The following is a 20,762-nucleotide window of genomic DNA, read 5'->3' as shown; positions in this document are numbered from 1 at the left end:
AAAATTTTGTTGTACAAAGCTCAGAGCAGTTTTTGACTTCATTGAATTGAAGAGAGATTGGGCCATTGGTCTTACTGGGCAAGACCTCTTCCTAAAAAGTACACCCCAAGCCCCCCAGGACTGTCTCTGACAATACCAGTGCATATTAGCAGGAAACGTTGCTTTGCCTAACTTGGGAATTGCCTGATGCCAAGGCAGGCATGTCATCGCAGCACTTCATCCACCTGCAAGTAAGTAATTACAAAGAGTTAGAAAAATGAAACACTTACTTGGTCCAAGACCTATGGAAAATGCAGCAACATAAACAAGCAGGCTGACCAGCGAGAGCCATTTCAGGACAACAGGAACTTCCCCACTTTCCATGTGAGAATCTGTTGTGCTTTTGCCTCCTGCAAGGGCAGTCCTGTTCAGTTCTCCTGTCTTGGCAACCTCTGGGCTTCTCTGTGCATCAAATAACAACCTTTCTGGTGAACCCACAGTAGCAAAGAGGTCCTTGAGGCTACCATTGGTGACACCAGTGGGGTTGCCTGGTCTCTGGTGAAATAAATCCTCTGGAGACTGGCTTCTGCAGATGCTGGTGAAATTCATATTTATGTTACGGTTCACTAAGCCCATTGTGACCAAAGACACTGCCATAACAGAAGAGCCAATACACAGAAAAGTTTTACTTCCAACTTGATCCACAAAAGCTATGGCTGGGACTGTGCTGACCACTTTAACTACTCCAACTCCAGTAGAAGCCAAGCTGGCAGCTTCATTGCTCTGGAACCCAACTGACTTCAAAACAGTTGATGCGTAAAATAAAATGTTGGGCTGCCCAGTAGTTTGCACAAAAAAGACTAGGGTGAGTCCTACCAACATTCGAGCTCTCATGTTGTTTTTCGAACGAAACAGGTCCAAGAAACTATACTGATCTTCATCTTTCAGGGAAGACTTGACTGCAGTAAGTTCTTTAGTAGCATCTGATGTTTCCCGTAACCTCTCCAGTACTTTTCTCGCAGCTTCTTCATTGTTTTTCATTACAAGAAACCGAGGACTTGGAGGAAGGAAATACATGGCAATAGCCTGCAAAGCACCTAATGGAATCACAAGGCCAAACATATACTTCCAGCCATGAGATACACTAGCAAAAGCATAATTTGAAATATAGGCAAAGAGAATGCCAATCACTATCATGAGTTCATTTAATGATACTAGGAGGCCTCTTCTGTGCTTTGGCGCGATCTCAGCAATATACACACACGTTGCAATTGATGATAATGATATGGAAATACCTATGGCAATCCGTCCCACAATAAGTAGCCCATATGATTCATAGGGCAGTATAATCAAACTCCCCAACACAAGCAAAGAAGATGCAATAATAATAGCAAGTCTCCTTCCAAATCGGTCTATCAGGAATCCACCAATAAGGGATGCAAATAAGGCCCCAAAAAGCAGGGAACTCACAACAATTTCCTGTTCTTTGCAAGAGAGCGCTAATATGCTGCTCATCTGAAGAAGAGCTCCAGAAATAACGCCCATCTCATAACCCATCAGAAGTCCACTCACAGCAGCAACGGCAGAAGATAAAAAGGTAAATGTTCCACAGCCTGAAATTGGAGAAAAAAACACAACAAATTGAAAGTGTGACTGCTGCAACGTTCTGACAACTAATAATAACTTTATATTTGGACTGATACACCAGTCCAAAAAATCTTTTAGTAATTTTTAAGTGAAGCTGTTAGGTGACAGAAGATGATATTTTTTGGGGAAAAAAAAATCATATAAACACCTCTTTAATTTTAATGCATTTCGGTTGCTTATCTTCCTGATCAGAAGTCAATAAGATTTCGATCCGGCCCTAAATATTAAAACTTCTCTCTCAGAGTGACATTGCAAAAAGCAACACTGACAATACAATTTTTTCTTAAGAAAACAGTTTTTGCCTTTGAGATGTTCTCAGTGTTTTTCCTGTACTGAATTGAGAAAGTCTTGTCCACCTAACTAGTGTACCATGGGCAAGGAAAACAATAATTTCCAAGTGAAATTGCTTCAACCCTGACTTGAATAACTAACAAGTTTCGCTGTTCCTACCACTTACCAACTCTTTTGATTCACCTGAGGATGCCATGAAGGCTGCTGGTACCAGTGTTTTTATTTTGCAAAATGGAAACTTATCCATCAAGCACCAGGCTGATTCAGGTAGCTGGGATATTGTAGGGAAACCAGTCTTTGAGGTACAAATTCAGCAACTTTCTGGGCGTTGTCCATCACTAATGTCAAATACTTCAGAATATCAGGATCTAATATTTTGTGTAGCTTATGATGGCCACAATGTCAGGAATAAAAAACAGATGGTGAAAGCATAAACCAAGTGGAGATTATATGCTTTTGACGGTCCACTTTAAAACAAACTCATTTAACACAACTATGATTCATTGTTTATTTTTACAAGATAGATATGACTGATCGTATTCTAGTAACTGTGAGGCCCTTTACACCCTAAACCTTGAAGAACATATCAGTTTGTTATTGTTGGTCTTATTCTTTTTCCCAGCATGACTTTCCTCCCATCATGATGTTGGCTGCCACACAAGTAGGAAAATTGACTTCTGATTTTCTGGTTAGTTGAAGAGATAGGATGTATCTGAGGAGAGGTAGCTTTTGCAGCATAAGTGAGTCAGTCTTTCAGTTAATTCTCCTGCAACAAGCTGGAAAGTAGTGTATGGTCTAATTAAAAATGATACATATACTTTGTTTATTTTTAGCTTATTTTTCTAAGGCATTAAGGCTCTTTGATCGCACTGACTGCCTGGAGCTCCTTGCCAATAACTTTTGAGCACATTGGCAAGGATCAGTCTCATTTGACAGAGGATATTACATTTCTAAAGCAATTCATGAAAAGAGAGGAGAAGGGCAGCCCTAGCAGTACGTATGCATTACGAAAATAAACAGTGCCAGAGCCCAGGCCCAGACCCTGGCAAGTGGCCACATATCCTGCTAAATTGCTGTCATGGTCCCTGGGATGTTTGTGCCCCAAGCCAACGCTTACTCTCCTAACAATTCCTGGAGGCAGTTCGGCTCAGGGTGCTATCACACCCTACAGCCACTCCACAGAAGGCTGAGTCATTTTGGAGGGTAGCAGAGTATACTGTATGAATATAAACTGTGCCTCCAGGGTTAGGGGATATTAGTTAGACTATTAAGTCTATTAAGATAAGTATCACCTATTAGCTCTCTACTTGGCTCTCCCTTCCTTCCCTTTTAGTCAGGCAGAAGCCAGGTGGCAACAGCAGGAGCTATTGAGTGCACCCGGTTCCGTTCAGCCTACTCTGACTCTGGGCTTGGGTGACTGAAAAGCCAGAGATAGACAGGACATGGTGAAAAAACACATGGTTTTGTCATGATGGGCCCTAAGAGCACAGGGGAAATGGGATATTGTGAGAAGTCTTTCATAAGGTGGGGGTGGATGGTAGAATTATTGTGATGGAGGTAGGACAGCTTGAAGAAAATGTCAGAAACAAATTTACAAAATACTTCAGCAATAGAACAATCTTATATATATATATATATATTGTTGTTGTCCATGCGTGTATTATGTCTAAAGCTTCTTCTTTCATATCTGCAGTATCCAAGGTCATTGCACTTGCTTTAGGCAGAAGTCAATAAATGGGTTAGGTTAGGGCAAGATCCTGTTGTATTCCTTCATACACTGAACTGCACTAAACAGTACTTCAGTGGAAGTACTACTGACTCCAGTTAAGCTGTTTTGTGTTTCATGTGCTACATCCTCCACTGCATGCACACAATATACATGTTATAATTGCAAAACCTAATTTCTCCCTCCCATTTATATTTTTAACTTGCCTTCTTGCTGGATGTTACTAGATCTGGAAAATACAGCCTTCAATGAATCCTAGCTAGAAATCAGGGCTGGTAATGACAGAGTTGTGCTGAATTAATGAGCTTGGGTACCAGAAGCTACACTGCCAATTTGGTCACAGTATCACAGTGCTCTGCCTAAACTACAGCTCAGTGCTGATATTTATGTTGTCTTGGATATCTCTGTATTTTACATCATTGAGCCGTGTAGATTTAACCTAAGATTTCGCCTTAATTTATACATTATAAAGCAAAAGAGACCATTGTTTTCATCCAATTTGACACTTATGAACAGCACAACATAACCCTTCAGACTCATTTAAATGATGTTTTATTTGAACTGGGCAGTTTAAAATATTCAGCTTCGATTTAAAAATTGCTAGTGGTTGACAGCAAATGATTTTAAGTCAGTATTTCTCCCAGTGGCTAATTTCTTTCACTGTAAATTATCCGTAAATTATTTCTAGGCTTAATTTTTGCAACTTCATCTTCCAGCCATCATATAACATTCTCCATTTGCCTACATTTAGCTATGTTCGCCAAGTACAAAATTAGGGCCTGTCATCTAGTCATCCCAAAGACCTCTCTTTGATAAGCTACTTAGCCTGTGAGGCTTTACAAGTTTGCCAGTCCCTTAAGTATTCAAAGCTGTTTTCTCTGAATTCTATCCAGATTACCAACTTCTTCAATAAATTATGAGCTGGACCCAGTGCTCCTGCAGTGTTTGCACAATGCCAGATACGAACTTGACAATTTTCCTCCTCTTGGTGGACATTTGCCCCTCTACTCATCTAACAACTGTCACAGCCATGTACAGGAGCTCATGTTCTCCTGGATACCCTACAGGACAACCAACTCCTTTTCTGACAGGGTTCTTCTCAAGGCACTGCCTTTCTTTTAAATATGACCTGACTTTTTTCATTCTAGGAATGCAAATCACTTTATGTCTGTATCGAAATACATGGGATGGTTTCAACTTACCTAACTGTGAGAGATCTGCAGCATCTCTATATCTCTTCTGTAACCACTTGTGAAAAATAGGCATGCCTAGATATTTGAAGTAGGTCAGATGCCTATTTCTCTCCACTGCCTATAAAAGGAATCTGTGTGGCTTGCTCAGATGCAGAAGCCAAAAGTTTGCAGAGGGGAATCCCAGACAGTACTTTCACTTGCAGTCAGCAGGCCAAACCACCCAAATTGCGTTCAGCCAGTGGCATATCCCATTGATTAATCACCCACAAATAATATAGTATTATTTTCTTCCAAGCAACTGAGAAAAGATGTTAAGCAACAGAGGGACAAAAACTGAGTTTTAAGGCTCACCAGCAGAAACGCAGCAGCTTGGGCAGTGTTTCCTATTGATACTTTGAGGTCCGTCCTGCACAGCTTTTAATTTAAATGTCCAACTGCCAATTTTGTATGGTTCTAGTTTTTGATTTAAAAGGAGAGTGCAAAGTCAAATATCTTGATGAAGTCCCCCACCAGCACTGTTCTTTACAATCCAGACTGTGCTTTCCTCAGCCTGTGGTCCTCAGAGAAACCAAGGTGAATATTTTTTTCTAATATGGGGGGCTGTTCAGGCTGGTTGTGAAGCTTGGACACTTGGGAAGTTGCTAGGGAAGCACTCAAGCCCGTATATTTCTTGCCTCTCCAAGTACAGCAGCTTGAATAATGTCTGAATAATTAACTGGCATCCTTGTTCATGTGTCCAGTGACAGACGCACACAGTCATATAGGAACAGAAGAGGGCTGTAACTAGAGCAGACCCCTAAATGAAAAGCAGATTCTGATGTGATGCAGAGGGAGACATGTTGATTTTCTGCATTAACAGCAGCAAACTCAGCAGTTAACTTCATGTCTCTTGTCCCTCACAGGCCCTGTTTTGCTGAGAAATATCCTTATATTGCTACGAGGTTTTGTTGTAACTGGTGTAACTAAGACTTGCCTGCTCAGAGCTGCCTGCTGAGTTAAGCCCTGAAATCTCTGCTTGGTTTTCCTTCACAGTCTTCCTCTGGCCAAAATTTCCTCTGACTTCAGTATATGTTTTGTTTTAACATTTCCAGATAAAGCATGCTGCAGTAGTTGCACTCACAATCCTTGTCTCACTTTTAATTATGTTGTTGGCAGTTCTTTTGTTTTTCTTCCCCCCCCCCCCAAAAAAAAAAAAAGTTCTTAAAATTTATATTTCTCTTATTTCTATGAGAAGCCTGAAGAATCCATGACACTGTGCATCCCAGGGGAATAAAATATTTTAATGATATCTTCCAGAGAAATTTCTCTTTCTGTTTGCAATAGACACCATGGGTAATGAGATTGTGGCTGGTACGTGACAAGTGATTGGAAAGTTGAGTTTCTGCATGTAAACAAACTGGTTTCTCACAGCCGTTACTCAGGTCAAAAGCAGCATTTGGCAAACAAACTCATATCTAAGAACATTTGCTGGAAGTGTGCATGCTAAGTTCCTGAAAAGGAGACAAAGCAGAGTTGTAGTATAGCACAGAGTACTGATAGTGAGACTGCATAGGGTCAAGTAATAAGGATGTGACCTTATTTTCAAGCACATGTTTGAGAAAATAGAGTCCTTCCAAAGGCAAAATATTTGGCCTGTGCCTAAATTTTCTGGGCACTACAGATAAATGATCTGTGCCAGGGAAGACCTACAAGCAAGCTGAGCTGGGAAGCACCGCTCTTCTCCAGCTTCATGTGCAGTAGAGCTATGAGATAGGGACCCAAGAGCCCTTTGTAGCTCACCTTGACAGTGCCACACACCACACTCCACATTAATCCAGACACTGAGGTTTCATTTATGTACATTTTCTTTCCTTTCTCCCAAGAGAACAAGCAGTGTGTGTACAGAAAACTAGTGGGATGGAATGGGATGTTGAGAGGAGAGATTACTTTTTTACGTGATCTGTGCAAATACATCTATTTTTGATAGGAGGGGATTTGACAGTCCCTTCCAACATGGTGCTTTTTTCTGTTGACTTTGATTTAATCTGAGGTGAGAAATGTCTCAATTTGGGAGGGAAGGAAAGTATTTTCCTGCAAGGTCAAATATACGCTCTTTAAATCCTTGGGGATATTTTGATCTATTTAGACATTTGGAAGGTGAAATCAAGCTCTGTCAATCCTTGGTTAACAAGCACTGGTTAGAAAATCAGAGTTAGTTGAGTGCATTGCATAGATATGAATCCACAGCATGGAATCTCCCTTCTTCAACAGAACAAGGTATCTACATTTATCCATGATAAATCTTAAAACTACAGCATCTCTATCTGAAAATTTTAAGCCGTCTTTAACAACATATTTCTTCTCCATATGAATGCTGCCTGACATACAAGAAGTTTGCCGTTAAAGGGAAATAGTGTTTACAATTCCCCAAGCTGTCTTTAGAGAAGCATTTTGCTGAAGTGTATACCGTGTAGATCAGGTGGTTTTGTAGGATAAATACTTAATGGCATGTGTTGGGAACTGCTGCATGATTGAATTATGGTTTTGCTTCTTGTAAAAGATGATTATCCTATTTTCATGCCATCATGATCTTTGCAGCACTGACACTGTCACAGTCCCTTTCTCTGTCTTATCTAGTTCCTTGTTGATCTATTCTAATGCCTGAGGTTTCTTTAGATCCAATAGCTACTTAATAGCTGTGTTTCTCCTTTTAGCTGGGATACATCTGATCTAACTGCCCATCTAGAAGTCTGGCATGAGATCTGAACCAGTTACCCAACAAGACCCTACGGGAAGAAACAAATGGTAGCTTTGGGACAAAGTTATGTTGCAAGCAGAGCTGGAAAATCTCAGAATATATTAAATTTACCCAAAAATAGTGTCAGGGCCTTGTGGGATCCATGACCGTTTGGCCAACATGACTCCTCTCACCCAAGTGTGAAAGGCAAAACCAAAACAAATATTTTGTAAATTGACTAAAAAAGAAGCAGAAGGAATTGCATATTTTCACACATCTGAATTCCTGTAATGGTGGGAAGCATTGTATACTTTGTACAGTATAATCCCAATTAAAGTATTGTGTAATATCTGAATTTCATGAAAAAAGGTCCCCTGGCACTGATGTAAAGACAGGGAATGCAGATCCTGAGCAGACCCACGTTTGCCATCTCTCCATCTCTCTTAGTGCTCTTCCATGTATTTTCATTATGTCAGCAGGCAGCCTGGCACTTGATTACATTGAATGGGTTTTGTTTCATTATTTTCCAGTAAGAATCAACAAGGTCTTTTAATTCCTAGTTAGGCAATTATGAATTCCTCAGGTTGCTGCTTTAATTTCTGAGGGTAAGGCCAAGTGTGTAATTTGCATGGACTCTTCTAGCCATAGCCCTTGTGCTGCAGTAACTTTGCTGTCTGTTTATTGTAATTGCTGTGCTTCACTTTGATAATGTCATCCTAGACACCTGCTTTGCTCCCCCCATGCCCTCAAGTAATGTTAAATGTATCTGCACACCAACTGGCCTTCTGTTCTTGATTGACCTCTGCATCCAGGTATCAGTAGATACTGCTAGACTGATCACTATTATACCCGAGCAAAGCATTTCTGCCTATGGTATTTGTGGGTTAGCCAGTTCATTCGTTTTTAAGTGAACAAAACCTGCTTGGGACATAGTAATTTCTGGCTTACAACTGTACTTTCCTGTTTGGGTACAGCTGTCTTGTGGGTGAGAAATATCATGTTTGTGGGTCATTTTCCCTTTGACCTTATCATCAGTGGAAGTCACTCAAGGTGCAAAACCATGCTGTAACTTAGACGAACTGGCTGGGCAGGACAGCAAAGGTGAAGAGCTACGAAATTCAGCTTCAGTACTCAAAATAAAAAATTCTGCAGTTGATTTTTCGGGCTGTCAGCGCAGAAACCCTATTTCTTCCTGAAATGCTAGGGGAGAAAAGAGGAGGGAGTCCCCATGTCCCCACCCTGCACTTTCCCCCTGTGTGAGCAGGTGCAGTGCTTGCCTGGCCTCCCTCCACTTCTGTGAAAAGGTCTGGATTGCTTCTGAGCATGAAAGAGCCAGAGCACCGCTGCTATCTTGGGCACCAGAGGGTTTTCCGACTTTTCAGGTGACTAATCTAGGTAAAGGGAAGTCCTCTACACAACAAACAACACATGCACAGAGAGTAGGACCTAGGCCTTTTGGGAAAAGTATAGCATAAAGCTCCATTCAAATTTCAAGCTGCATTTCTCTTCCTTGCTCACATTTTCCCTTCTCTCACTGTTAGACATCCAGAGCCCCATGCCCTGGGACGCACCTTGGCTTTGCAGTGCTGCGTTCACAGCCCCAAGCATTAGCTCCACGGGCACGCTGCTGCTCTGCTGACAAACTAACAGCTGGCGTTCAGCTCCGGCCACTTTACCTGTTGCAGCCGGGAGCTCATGGAGGTGGCGGCGGCTTCTGCGGTGGCTGCCCCGGCTGCTCTCCTCATCCTCCCCTGCTTTCATTGTCTGGCTCTGCTGGCTGAGGTCCTCCTTGCTCTGCCCAGGTACCATTGCCAGCCCCTCTGCACCTCGGGGCAGGAGCACTTCACAGGGCAGCAGTCCTTCCCTGGGCGGAGGGGAAAGCACAGGTTATTTTCCTCATGGCAACAAGTTGCTGAAGCTGTCTGAAACCAAATGCAAACCACAAAGTGGTTTGTGAACAACTTTGTTGCTATTTCAGAAGGCTTTGCCCTTTGCAGTGACACAGGCTGTTGCTATTCTTGGGAGCCTATTGCAGGCGAGGGGAGGGCCGTTTGTCGGAAGTATTGCTTTTGCCTTTTAACAAATAGTTGGAGACATCAGACGTCCACACATAACTCGATGCACATTCCTCAGCCATTAGCTTAAAGTGTCTCTCTCTCTCTCTCTTTTCCTCCTCTCTCTGGTGTTCATATGCACAGGTTTTTAACAGAGAAGGCACACTTAAGGGGAGGTTTTAAAGTTTTTGCTGTGTCAGCTAAAGTGAGGGCACTGAGCACACATGCGGCATTGCTTAGTTCTTGTAAACTGAGCAAGTTGTGGTGAGAAATAGCGGAGAGGAAAGAAAAGCCATGGCAGCCCTCTGCAGTCTGCGATGGCTTTCACAGCATAAATGCTCATGCTATTTTACAAGCAAATGAAGAGCAAGCCACCCTCTTCCCATGAAAATTATTTGTGGAAAAACTGAAACTGTCTCAGTTATATTGAGTCAAAGGCTTGATTCTGAGAGCTGCTAGGAGTCACTCCGCCCTGGCTAGCTTTGGGGGAAGCAGTGGCCAGAGGCTGCACCACAGCGGAAGCTACATGGGTGCAGGAGAGCTGCCTACAGGGGCTGCCTGCCCCATCCTGGTCCTGGTCCTGGTCCTGCTGTGGGAGCCCCCAAGTGCTCTCAGCAGACCTGCTGGCCTCAGTGAGGAAAGTTGTCCCAGCTATCCCTGGTGGGAATCGCTGTTGTATAATTTGGCAGTGCTGCAGGCTCCTTGTTTGTGCTTTTCTTCTCTTTCACTGAGTGCTGTTTTGTCTTGGCTGTTTTTGTTTTAACACACTAATGCCTGCAGATAGTATGGGAGGGACGACAGAGGTGAAAAGTTGGTAGCTTTGCAAAATTTCCAGGAAGGAGAATTCCTAAACACTTTTTTTCTGAAGTAGAATAGGCATGATACACCCTTTATCAGTGTTTGCTTAACAAGAAGATTTGACAAAGACACTGCAACTGCCCTGTCTGACAGCTGCCTCACTGTCAGCTTCAGAACGTGGAGAGCTAAGGATGCTGCAGGGGCAGTGGTTCCAGCAGGAAGTTTGGGGTTAGCAGTACGTTCAGTGTGGAGTTAAATAAATCAGCCTAGCTCTGCTCTGCTGTGTAACATATTTTCCATGTAAAATGTCCACCTGTCAGGATGCTATTAGGGTTCCTAACAATTTTTTGCCACATCCTCATAGGCTATGTGCGAAAATTAATGTCAACGTTTAAAGACATTATTCAGATGTTTTGAAAAAAAAAAAAAAAAGGGTTATTTAGGCTGGGGAAGGAGCTGAAATCTTTTCAAAGTTTGAAATCAGCTATGATAAGATTCCTTTGCTATAACGCAGTGTGTAAACAACCTCCCCTAATAGCACACACCTCATATAACCCACAGCTCTGCTCAAGTCCCTGCTGTTTGGAAACTGGGCTAACTCCACAGCTACACGCTTGTTCCCACCTCCCAAATGCCTTTCTATGTAACGGCCCTAAACAAGTCAGAGAACTGCTGAGACGCTGCTTCAGCTTGCTAGGGAGCAAAGCTCGTGTGGCCCTGAGGTTCACTCCTCCTGCCTGTGGAGGGCTGACCCAGAGTCAGTGACTCCACTGCCTGTTGAGAAGCCAAGAAGAGCTCAGCTCAGTCTGCCGTTCAATGGCATGTTCAGCTTCATGGAGAATTGATGAGAGGCTCTCCAGGCTCCTGATGAGGTCTGGCAGAAGAGGGGGCATGTTTGTAAGGGGGAATGCCCAGTGGGAAGTGAGGCATCCTGAACAGCATGAACTGATGCCAGACTTCCCCATTCTATGCCCTCTTTGCACTAGGGTTATTCAGAGATTCCCAACTGTTAAGTTTGCACAAGTGAACTTATAGAAGGTTCCACGTAGAAAATCTGTCCCATCCTTAGGTAATCAGATATACAAGAATTGACTACTTAATTTACTATTGGCTTTTGCCATCCCACTGACATAGGAGTGCTTTGCTGAATAGGGACTGCTGTGTGAAATTATTGAGACAAGCTTGCAGTACAACATTGGTGACACTGGAAGTATCCACCAGCCTTTCTCGCGTTTGTGAAGATCTTCTGCACCCTTTCTTTGTCCCTTCATTCCCCCTGTTCTACACAAAACTAATTCTGCCAATCTCTACAAAGACAAGGTGGGCAGGCACCTCCACTCCCATCACACTTGGAGTGTCCTTCAGCTGTGAGCTGACACATCAGCTGTAGGTATTACTAATTTAGATGGAAGTAAGAGATGTAATGCAACTGCAACCCTTTCTGTTCAAACCCCTAAACTAAATGTAGTCCTCCAAATAAATACACTGATTATGTATAGCTGTTGGCACCTATATACTTTGGGATAACTTAAAAGCTTACTAGGAAATGTATCTTCCCTCAACAAGAAGCGTACTACCTCCAGGAGTAAGTAATACAAAGAAAAGGCTGCTTTTCGCTGAGTTCCCAAATCTTCTGAAGAGCAGATTTGAAGTGATGAATTTTAGGTGAATACAACAATGAGTTTTATTCTTTTTGAATAAGAATATAGTGATATTTTAGACCAAAGGAGATTTCATTTAACTGTGTTTAAAACTGGAGTTCAGTGCTACCTACATTATCCTCAGAAGCCAGAGCCTGGGCTGGTTTTTAAATGTTTACCTGCTTGCTTACTTAGAAATCCAGCAGGCTAATCTTCTTCTGAAAATAAAGGCCAAATAACCCACTTTTCCTCCCTAGTTCTGTCTTTATTTCATGGTATCTATGCTAGCTGGAGCACAGCAATGTCTCAACTTTGCCTCCTGTAGTAACCTCAGGAGGTAACCAGCTTTCATGGATGGTAAAGCAGCCAGTACACAGCACAAACCATAATGGCAAGATAAAAAAAAAAAATGAAGGGGCATTGTTACTCTGGGGACTTGTGTTTGGGCTGCCCAGAGGGCAATGCACCCTTGTCATACTGAGCTGTGGGTGCTGCAGAGGTATTGAGGAGCTTCCTGGGCTTCAACCTGCTCCCTAAGTTACACCCTGTGCCAAAACCACTGTATCAGGGTGGTAAGGTCTCAGGGAAAAATGTTCCCAGTAAGTCAAAAAGTGAAGTATTTTATCCTGAGGTCTACTGCTTAGCATGGCATTGGTATGAGGGATGTTTTGCAGTGTTATCAGTAGCCGACTGATAGTGAAAAGCTCAGCAGGTGTGAGAACCTGTTTTCAGCTGAAAAGCTGAGGTACTGATGTTATTGGTGTTAACTGGCATTAACTGGCATCCCAGGAAAGGAAGGAACTGGAAAAGAGCTGGTTACAGCCAATGAAAGCAAACAGAGGGAGAGAAAGCAAACAGCCTGTGCTGGTTCTGCAGCCAAGGCAATCGTAAAGGGATCTCATGAAATGCAGTGACTGTGAAACCCTTGCTGGTGGCCACAGGGTCGTGGTCCCACAACCCTATACCCCCTTAGTTTCCCAGCAGAAATAAACAGGCAAGCAAAGAAGCAAAACTCCAGTACGGCAGCCATGGATGAGATAAGGGTGAAGAAAATGGAGTGTGCTTTGCTACTTTTGAATTCTCTGTTCTTTTCCTGTTACTGCCTTGCCTGTGTTACGCTGTTAAAACAGTCACTTGGCTCATGCCATGTGCCCAAGAGCAAGAAGTGTCAGTCAGAGCAGGGGCAGAGAGGCTCCCAGAGGATGTACAAGGTGGGAAAGGATCACATCCGCTTTGCCCATCTCACTGCTGCCTGGGAATGGGGTCCTGCCTGAACGTGGGGAGTGGGGTGAAATGTTCCAGAAAGCAAGAAATCTCAAATGCCGGCATAGGCAAACAACTCAATGACACTACAAACAGTACGATCCCAGACTCCACAACTGAGTTGCCTCAGGCTGAGCAGCAGGTCACACAATTCAGCAGAAAGAAGAGTGGAAAGCCTAAAGCAGGAGAAAGTCAGGAGACAAGCCAGGAGTATGAGGATAACACAGTCGTGAGATTCCTCTGTTGGTTTTGTCAATGTGCAGTTGGCAAGAAATCATCTTTTCTGATATTTTCTGTTTTTTGCTTTCAAAATGGACCAAATGCTTTAAAGGCATGATTAGGCTAGAAAAAAACAAGATAAGATACTCACATTGAACAGCTGAATAAGCCGCCTGGAAAATCTGTGAGGCTGAGGTGAGCATTTCTTCTAAAATCTCTGGTCATGATTGTTATTTGTCTGTGTTTCCAGCGATCTAATAACTTATATTTGGAACTGTGGAGAGACATGAAAGTTGGCATTACGCCAACAAATAGGAATGAATTAAGAGCTGAAGGGCTTTCTGAGTAAGTTTTCTTAGGCCATTATTATCAGCGTTGGAGTAAAAAAGGGTATCTTGTTTCCCTGTACATTTCATGACTTTCAGAAAGAAGATAGTGGAACTCTCCCAATTCATTTATTCTAAAATATGGAAATAAAGATTTTCAGCAAAACTGCGAAGAGGATTTTCTTGCCGCATCAACTGAAGCTATGGTGCTTTCATCTGTGATCACTGAGCTTAGCTCTGAGGAATGATAGTTCACCGTTTGCAGAATTGGTTCATAAGACAGCCAGCATGGGACAATATAAGGGAGGCTGGGAGGATGAGAGACAGAAAGAGATATGGAGAGAAAAAAAAAAAAAAAAAAACAAAACAACAAAGAAAACCCTAACAAAAAGCGAAGGGAGTAAAACTCCCAAGAAAAACATACCACTTATTCCAGAAAAAAAGTACCAATCTGAAAAAGCATGAGTAGCCTTTCCAATTAGTGCTGACGCATTGACACCACACATAAGGGGGAAAGTGTGCCAAAATTCCAGTCACAGAGCAATGAAAACTAGATAGAAAAGAGAGCTTTGTCAAGAAAGTGAACCCTCGAGGATCTGTGAATATAGAGAAGATAATTGTTATTACTATTGTGGAGCAAGTGAAATGCAATTTAGAAGTCAGCTTTACAAAGATGCTTTATATAAATGCAAGATGAATTTCATAAAATTAGTATTTCAGCTATTCTTTGGTGTTATTTTGCAAATGAACAAGTGGGTAATACTAAGTAAGTAAATAAATGGTACAATCTGATGACATATAGAAAATTCATGACAGAGCTGAGAACACAAGTTTCTCCTTTCTGAACTCTGTGATTTCTTATTAAGCCATTCTTTTTTCTGTTTTGTTCTTACTCTTTGAAAAGCCCTGATTTATAGCAATGTATTTTTATCCAGCTTTAAAGAAATCTTTTCTAAAAAGTTCTTGACCTCTTTTGATAGAAAAAATAATAGATACAATCCAGAGCTCATCACATTTCAGAACTCCCTCCAGGGTCTGAAAAACACCTGCTGACTCACTGCACAGCTATTTATTCCTGCTGCTCTTCTCCTAGCATCTTCTTTAAAAGTATTATGTTGCCAGAGTGGCAACTTTAAGAGTTATGTTTTGGCAAACACTTAAAATCAAACTGAAGGTAAGAACTGGAGGCTGGAATACAATACAAAAAGAATTTAGCTGAGAAAAAAAAAAAAAAAAACAACAAAAACTCAGTTTTACTTCAGGTTTCTACTTTCATGGCAGTGTAGCCTTTTCATCAAATAGAAGGAGAGGTCTTCCAGCTTCTGGACAACCTGAAGGGCCACTTGTAATAGTTACTGAATAACACGTCTGTGGTTTGTCATCATGCACTGTTCTTCACTGTTTGCTTCAGATATTTCACATGTACATGTTTATAACAATAGAAACAACAGCCCCATACATTTGAAAGAAAGTTATGCATTTGAAATAAAATAGGGAGGCAGTCACAAACGAAAGCCAGAAAGTTTGGTAAAAATGCCTGTACAAATTTTATCCAGTTCACTATCTTGTGGAAAATGGCAAAACAGTTTCTCTGCTCAAACTGAAATTTTTATGGGTTTGATTTCTTTCTCACCTGCTTTTGACATTATTTTCTGGAAACAGTGGAGAAAATGCAGTATGAACCAGTAAGAGGTGTATCACAGCTACATGTCAAATGTCTTTATTAGTATCCAGTATACTACATTGTGTGATCAGAGTCACTTCTATCAGCTACTTCACTGGCAGAGGCTGAACTTAAGCATGAAGTCAAAAGAAGCATCTCAGAAAGATGGAAAAGGTGGAACAGTGGGCACATGGCCCTAATTTTCTGCTCTGTTTCCCCCATAAGTGTGTTGTCACCTACATGGTTAAGTGCCTGCCAGTGAGCAGTCCCAGGGCAAGGGCTGGGCCTGGAGCAGCCAGTTATAAATGCCACTTAGTGCCTGAAATCTGGCACTTCTTAGGAATTTCGAAACCAAGTGCCAAAAATGGAAGTCCTTTGGATCACTTCACAGTGGAAAAAGGTTTTGCTGTTTCCCCAGGTGATGAATTGTTGAAAACGTATAAGCTGAAAGTCCCTTGCCTGTTCCAATTAAGGAAAGAGATATACATTGCTAAGAAAAATGTACTCTGCTGATATGCACTTTTTTTTTTTATTGTTGCTGGGAAACATTTTCTCCTGCATGGAATATGTCAGTGACACAGGAAATGCAGTCATTTTCATTGTTTTAATTATTTCCACTAAGAAAGTGTTTTGTTTTCTCCTGAAAATCTTGTTGCAAAAATAAACAGCTAAATGTCATGAATGCTGTGCTTCGACTTCTTGCTGGTTTTTGACCACAGCTGGCAATCTGAAAGCAGTTTTACATGTGCTTGTTGATGCCAAATATCTGGCTAAAGCTTTCTAATGCTCATCAAAATTTCCAAATCAGAAGCAGGAAATGAAACTAGCCTATAATGCACAGGTCATTTCATGTTCACTGAGTGGGCACAAAGAAATAAGCAGTGTACAGTCTTGCCATGCATTGAAAGCTTTACGCCATCCATTGCCCAGAAAAAAAATGTAACCTGGGCTTGTTAACAGGTATCAAAGATGGTTTTCAATGGACTGTAAATGTTCAGAGCTGTCCAGGGGAAATCCAGTCTGAGACCATCACTTCCCTTCGCAGCACTGAGACACTGAAAGCTCAGCAGGTTGAGTCACGGGTCTGATATCACACAGGACAACACAGGAGTGGTTCAGGAGGGTTTTTGTGCCAGAATCCTTTACTGCCTCTGCATACACCAAAATTCCCACTTTTGAAATTCACGTAGGAGAAATGCTTACAGTGGCAGCGCTTCAATAGGGAGGTGCCAGCGAGGTTTCCTTTCCCCAGTGGGCCAGCCCGCAAGGCAAGGAGGCACTTTGCCCAAGGTACCTATCACCTCTGGCAGAGCTGATTTAGTGACTTCCAGGGGAGAAGCAAACCCCTTCTTGTTTAGTTTGCCAGCATGGTTTTTATGAAGGTCTTCCCCAAGCTGCTGAGGACTGCAGCTTGGGGTCTGGCGCCGCCTCCCTCCCCACCACTGGCACAGGCAGACACAGCCTTGTGAGAAGGCAGCTGCGGCCCATCTCCAAGATCCCTGCCATCCCAGCATGCCTTCTTGGCTGACTTACTTCTGTGAAACAAGAGCCCTTAGCGTCAGGACTTGGACCCCTATGAAGATTACAGAAGTCCTGGTGCACTCATTTGGCTTCTCCATGGCGTGCGCTGCCAACCTATGAGCAACTTCATTCAGTAAACACTTTCCTCTCCCCCTTCTCATTCAGATTCAGACTCCATGCTGCTTGGTTTGGCTTAAACCTCTCTGTTTCAGACTAATTGCTGAAGCATTAATTGTTTAAATTTACACTGATGAAATAGGCATTGGCAAAGGCCAAAAGACTGTCAGTAGTACAGCATGTGCTGTGTAGGAGATTCATGGTCCCCTGAAGAGCCACCACGTTGCTCCTGAGAAGAAATTCCCCCAGGGAAGGAATATCTGAGATGAAGCTCACAGCAAACAGGGGCACACAGTGCTTTAGCTTTCCATTACAGCTTTTACCTTCAGCAAGTCTTGTCAAAGAAGCTTGGACAAAGCAGTTTTGTAGTTAGCTGTTACAAAACTTAGCTCTTGGTAAGGACTTTCCTACTGTGGACATAGTCACTAGAAAGTTTTTTGCACATGTGGAGTCAATAGGCAGGAGTTACTGATGTGGCTGAGGTTTATTTTCATACCACGGAAAGTAATCAGAAACTCCAGAGCAGCTCTAGGTTGGCTGCTTCATTGCAGAGACTTTTATGAGAGCAAGGGAATTTGCTAGTCTCTTCCTGGCTTCTTTGGGAAAGTGAAAGACTCATTTTCCTTCTTCAGCCTCACCACAGAGTGCTCATACCAATCTCACTGACTTTCAGGGAAGCTGCTGAGTTTTGCTGCTGCCTTCAACTTCTCCCCTTCCAAATGGGAACTCTGAACATTTCCCCACACTCCAGCTTCTTCTCAAAATCTTACCCTTTCCTAGGCAGTGACCAATATACACTCCACCACACAAGGAAAAGTCTCTTCTTTCCTGTCTGTGTCTCTCCTGAACCTTCACATTGGCTTTTTGTGGTGGGTGTCTGCCCTCTCCTAATGGAAAACTCTGAAATTTCAGTTGTACTCGGTGAACATGCCTTCACATATACATGTATGCTTTCTCACTCCTGGCTCTCTGACCGTGTTTTCTCCCTCAGCCCACCTAAGGGGGCAGAGCAGTTAAAAAACAAGGAGGGAAACTCAGTCCTTCTGTTCCCTGTTGCAGAAAGCCCCAGTTTGCTGCAAGAAATCTGACTTTGAAACAGCTCTCCCTGTGGTTTAGAGTGTTTTGTGACTAACAACATGTTTAGACATATATATCCATATTTATCGTTGTTGGGTTTGGCTCCCCTGCCAATTCTAAAAGTGAATACACTTGGGCCAGCTCTTAAACTCTTGGACACATGCCACTGAAATCAGAGGCAATATGTTTGAGCGCCTAATTCCTGCAGTCATGTCTACATAACTCAACCTCTCAGTTCTAAAAACTTGAAAGCTTGAGTTAGTTGATCTTCATTCATAGAAACTCAGGAATAAGAATATGAATGTAAATAACACAGCATTTTTTATTTTTAAAAGCTGTGCTTTCTAAACCAGTCTTTCGATTTTCTGAAAGGCATATGAAGTTTAACATTTCATCTTCAGCTTGAAAATACATGATGTTAAAATTGAGGAGGAGAAGCAATTTTATGACTAGATTTAATCCGTAAGGATTATGACTACAGGATACTTGGAAGAGTCCAGCACCCGCACCATTGACATGGATGGGGCAGCGACGGGTACTTAGCTCAGGAACAGGGCTCAGATGTGCCACACCTGTGCAACACGCTGCTGAAAGTCAGGTTTGCAATTTTCCAGTGAGAGTGCCTGAGCGTAACCTGAAACTGCTTCATTCACCTGAAACCGCTTCATTCACCTGAAACCCTTCCTGCCAAGTGACACCCATGCCGGTGGCAAGCTAGAGAAATGATGGCTTGGGGACACAGCTGTAATAGTGTTCCCTTGTGCTGGTCTCTGTCTATGTCTGTTTGAAGGTGTTGGGGGCTCAGGACAAGAGCAGAGACCCTTTCTTCGTCAAAATCTCAGCCTCTTCTTTGTCAGATCCTGCTTCCTCTCACATAACAGGTTGCATGGAGCAAGTGGGATTTGGAGGGAGCTACTTGGAGAAAAAGTAGAGGAGCTACACTGCATTGCATTGCTCTCAATAACTGCAGCTGCCTGGGTGCAATGCATGAGCTTGCACCTAGAACAGGGCTTAGCAGCCTACCGGAGCTGCACAGGCTGCAATCACAGCAGAACAGTAGCAATTTACTCTCAGATTTGGCATGGCTGCTTTTGGACACTTTCTGCATCATTCCATCCCTCCAGCTTTGTTTCCTGGTGGATCAGGTTGAAGTTTGATTGCTCTAGGTTGCTGTGACTTCAGAGGAGAGACCTCTGGGCAGCCTGCTGGGGCAGGGACCAGAATGTGGCTCCTGCCTGAGCTGCACCGTTTTGGGAAAGATGAAGGTGGGAGCAGCTCATGACTGTCTCAGCAACAGCTTGTGTTGTGCCTCCCCGCTTCAGCCCCCTTAACTGAGCATGGAAAGGAAGCAAACAGCTTCTCCGGTTTAAACTGAGTTTCCTGATGACAACACAGATTAGTCTTGATGGCTCTTTACACATATGTGTTCTCCATGTTTGAGTACTGCATAGGTTTATTTCATGCACAAGGTCACATAGAAACACTATTGCAAACGCAGATACGTGGCAGTTGGGAAACCCCAGAAATAGAGAGTATTCATGCTTCTGTAACTCAGCTCTTTGGTGCATAATCACAATACATTGTTTAATAGATTTATTGCATAGCTTCTTTTGTACACCCCCGCTCACCTTGTTCAGTACACAGCGCAGATAATGTTTGGTTAATAACCGTTTGGAGTTCTGTGTTACATCAGAGCTCAGACTGCAAAACCATAGCCAGTGTTGCTGCTCTTATAAACTACAGTGCTAGTCAGTATCTTGCTTTTGTTTGGTTTGTTCCAGCCTATGTTCCTAACCTTGGAAATGGAGACAATCCGTTACGGACATGTGGTTAACAGTTTCCCAATAAAATGCTGAACGGTACTTGTCATGGTTTTGTCTGGGATAGAGTTAATTTTCTTCCTAGTAACTGGTGCAGTGCTGTGTTTTGGCTTCAGTCTGAGAGCAATGCTGATAACACATTGATGTTTTAGTTGTTGCTAAGTCGTGTCAAGGACTTTTGAGTTTCCCATGACCTGCCAGCGAGGAGGGGCGCAAGAAGCCAGGAGGCAGCACAGCCAGGACCGCTGACCCAAACTAGCCAAAGGCATATTCTACGCTATAGAATGTCATGCTCAGCATATAAACTGGGAGGAGCTGACTGAAACGAGTCCATCACTGCTTGGGGTTGGGTTGAACAACAGTCAGAGAGTGGTGAGCAAGTGTACCGTGCATCACTATTTTTTTATCTCAGGGTGGTGGTGTTTATTCCTTTCTCTCTCTCTCTCCTTTTATTATTATTACTCTTTCTATTCTTATTATATTTTTCTTTTATTTCAGTTATTAAACTGTTCTTATTTCAATCCATGTTTTTCTTTTATTTTCTCCAATTATCCTCCCCATCCCACTTGGGGGGCAGTGAGCGAGCAGCTGTGTGATACTTAGTTGTTGGCTGAGCTTAAACCTAGACACTACTGTAATATATAAAAAATTCATAAGCCTCAATTAATCTACCTTTACAACAAGCCAACAAGATGAACATTATCTCTGTGTT

At 42.6% G+C, this 20,762-nt stretch overlaps 1 protein-coding gene across 3 annotated transcripts in view; it reads right to left on the bottom strand.

Moving 5' to 3' along the window:
* Nucleotides 1-9,532, bottom strand: part of SLC2A12 (solute carrier family 2 member 12) — a 32,305-nt gene extending 22,773 nt beyond the window's left edge. For 2 of the 3 annotated variants that reach the window (XM_065680830.1, XM_065680832.1), the window contains exons 1-2: nt 9,229-9,532; nt 270-1,592 (exon numbers count right to left, since the gene is read on the bottom strand). In XM_065680830.1, the coding sequence (XP_065536902.1) occupies nt 270-1,592; nt 9,229-9,361 (1,456 nt within the window). In that variant the 5' untranslated portion in view covers nt 9,362-9,532. Of the gene's footprint in view, nt 1-269; nt 1,593-9,123; nt 9,205-9,228 lie in introns of those variants that run through there. The other variant, XM_065680831.1, reaches the window with a different exon arrangement.
* Nucleotides 9,533-20,762: the final 11,230 nt, after the last annotated feature.

This window comes from Lathamus discolor, chromosome 5, assembly GCF_037157495.1.
Source record: "Lathamus discolor isolate bLatDis1 chromosome 5, bLatDis1.hap1, whole genome shotgun sequence".
NCBI classification, from domain to species: domain Eukaryota; kingdom Metazoa; phylum Chordata; class Aves; order Psittaciformes; family Psittacidae; genus Lathamus; species Lathamus discolor.
This window is presented reverse-complemented; position numbering and strand designations above follow the sequence as displayed.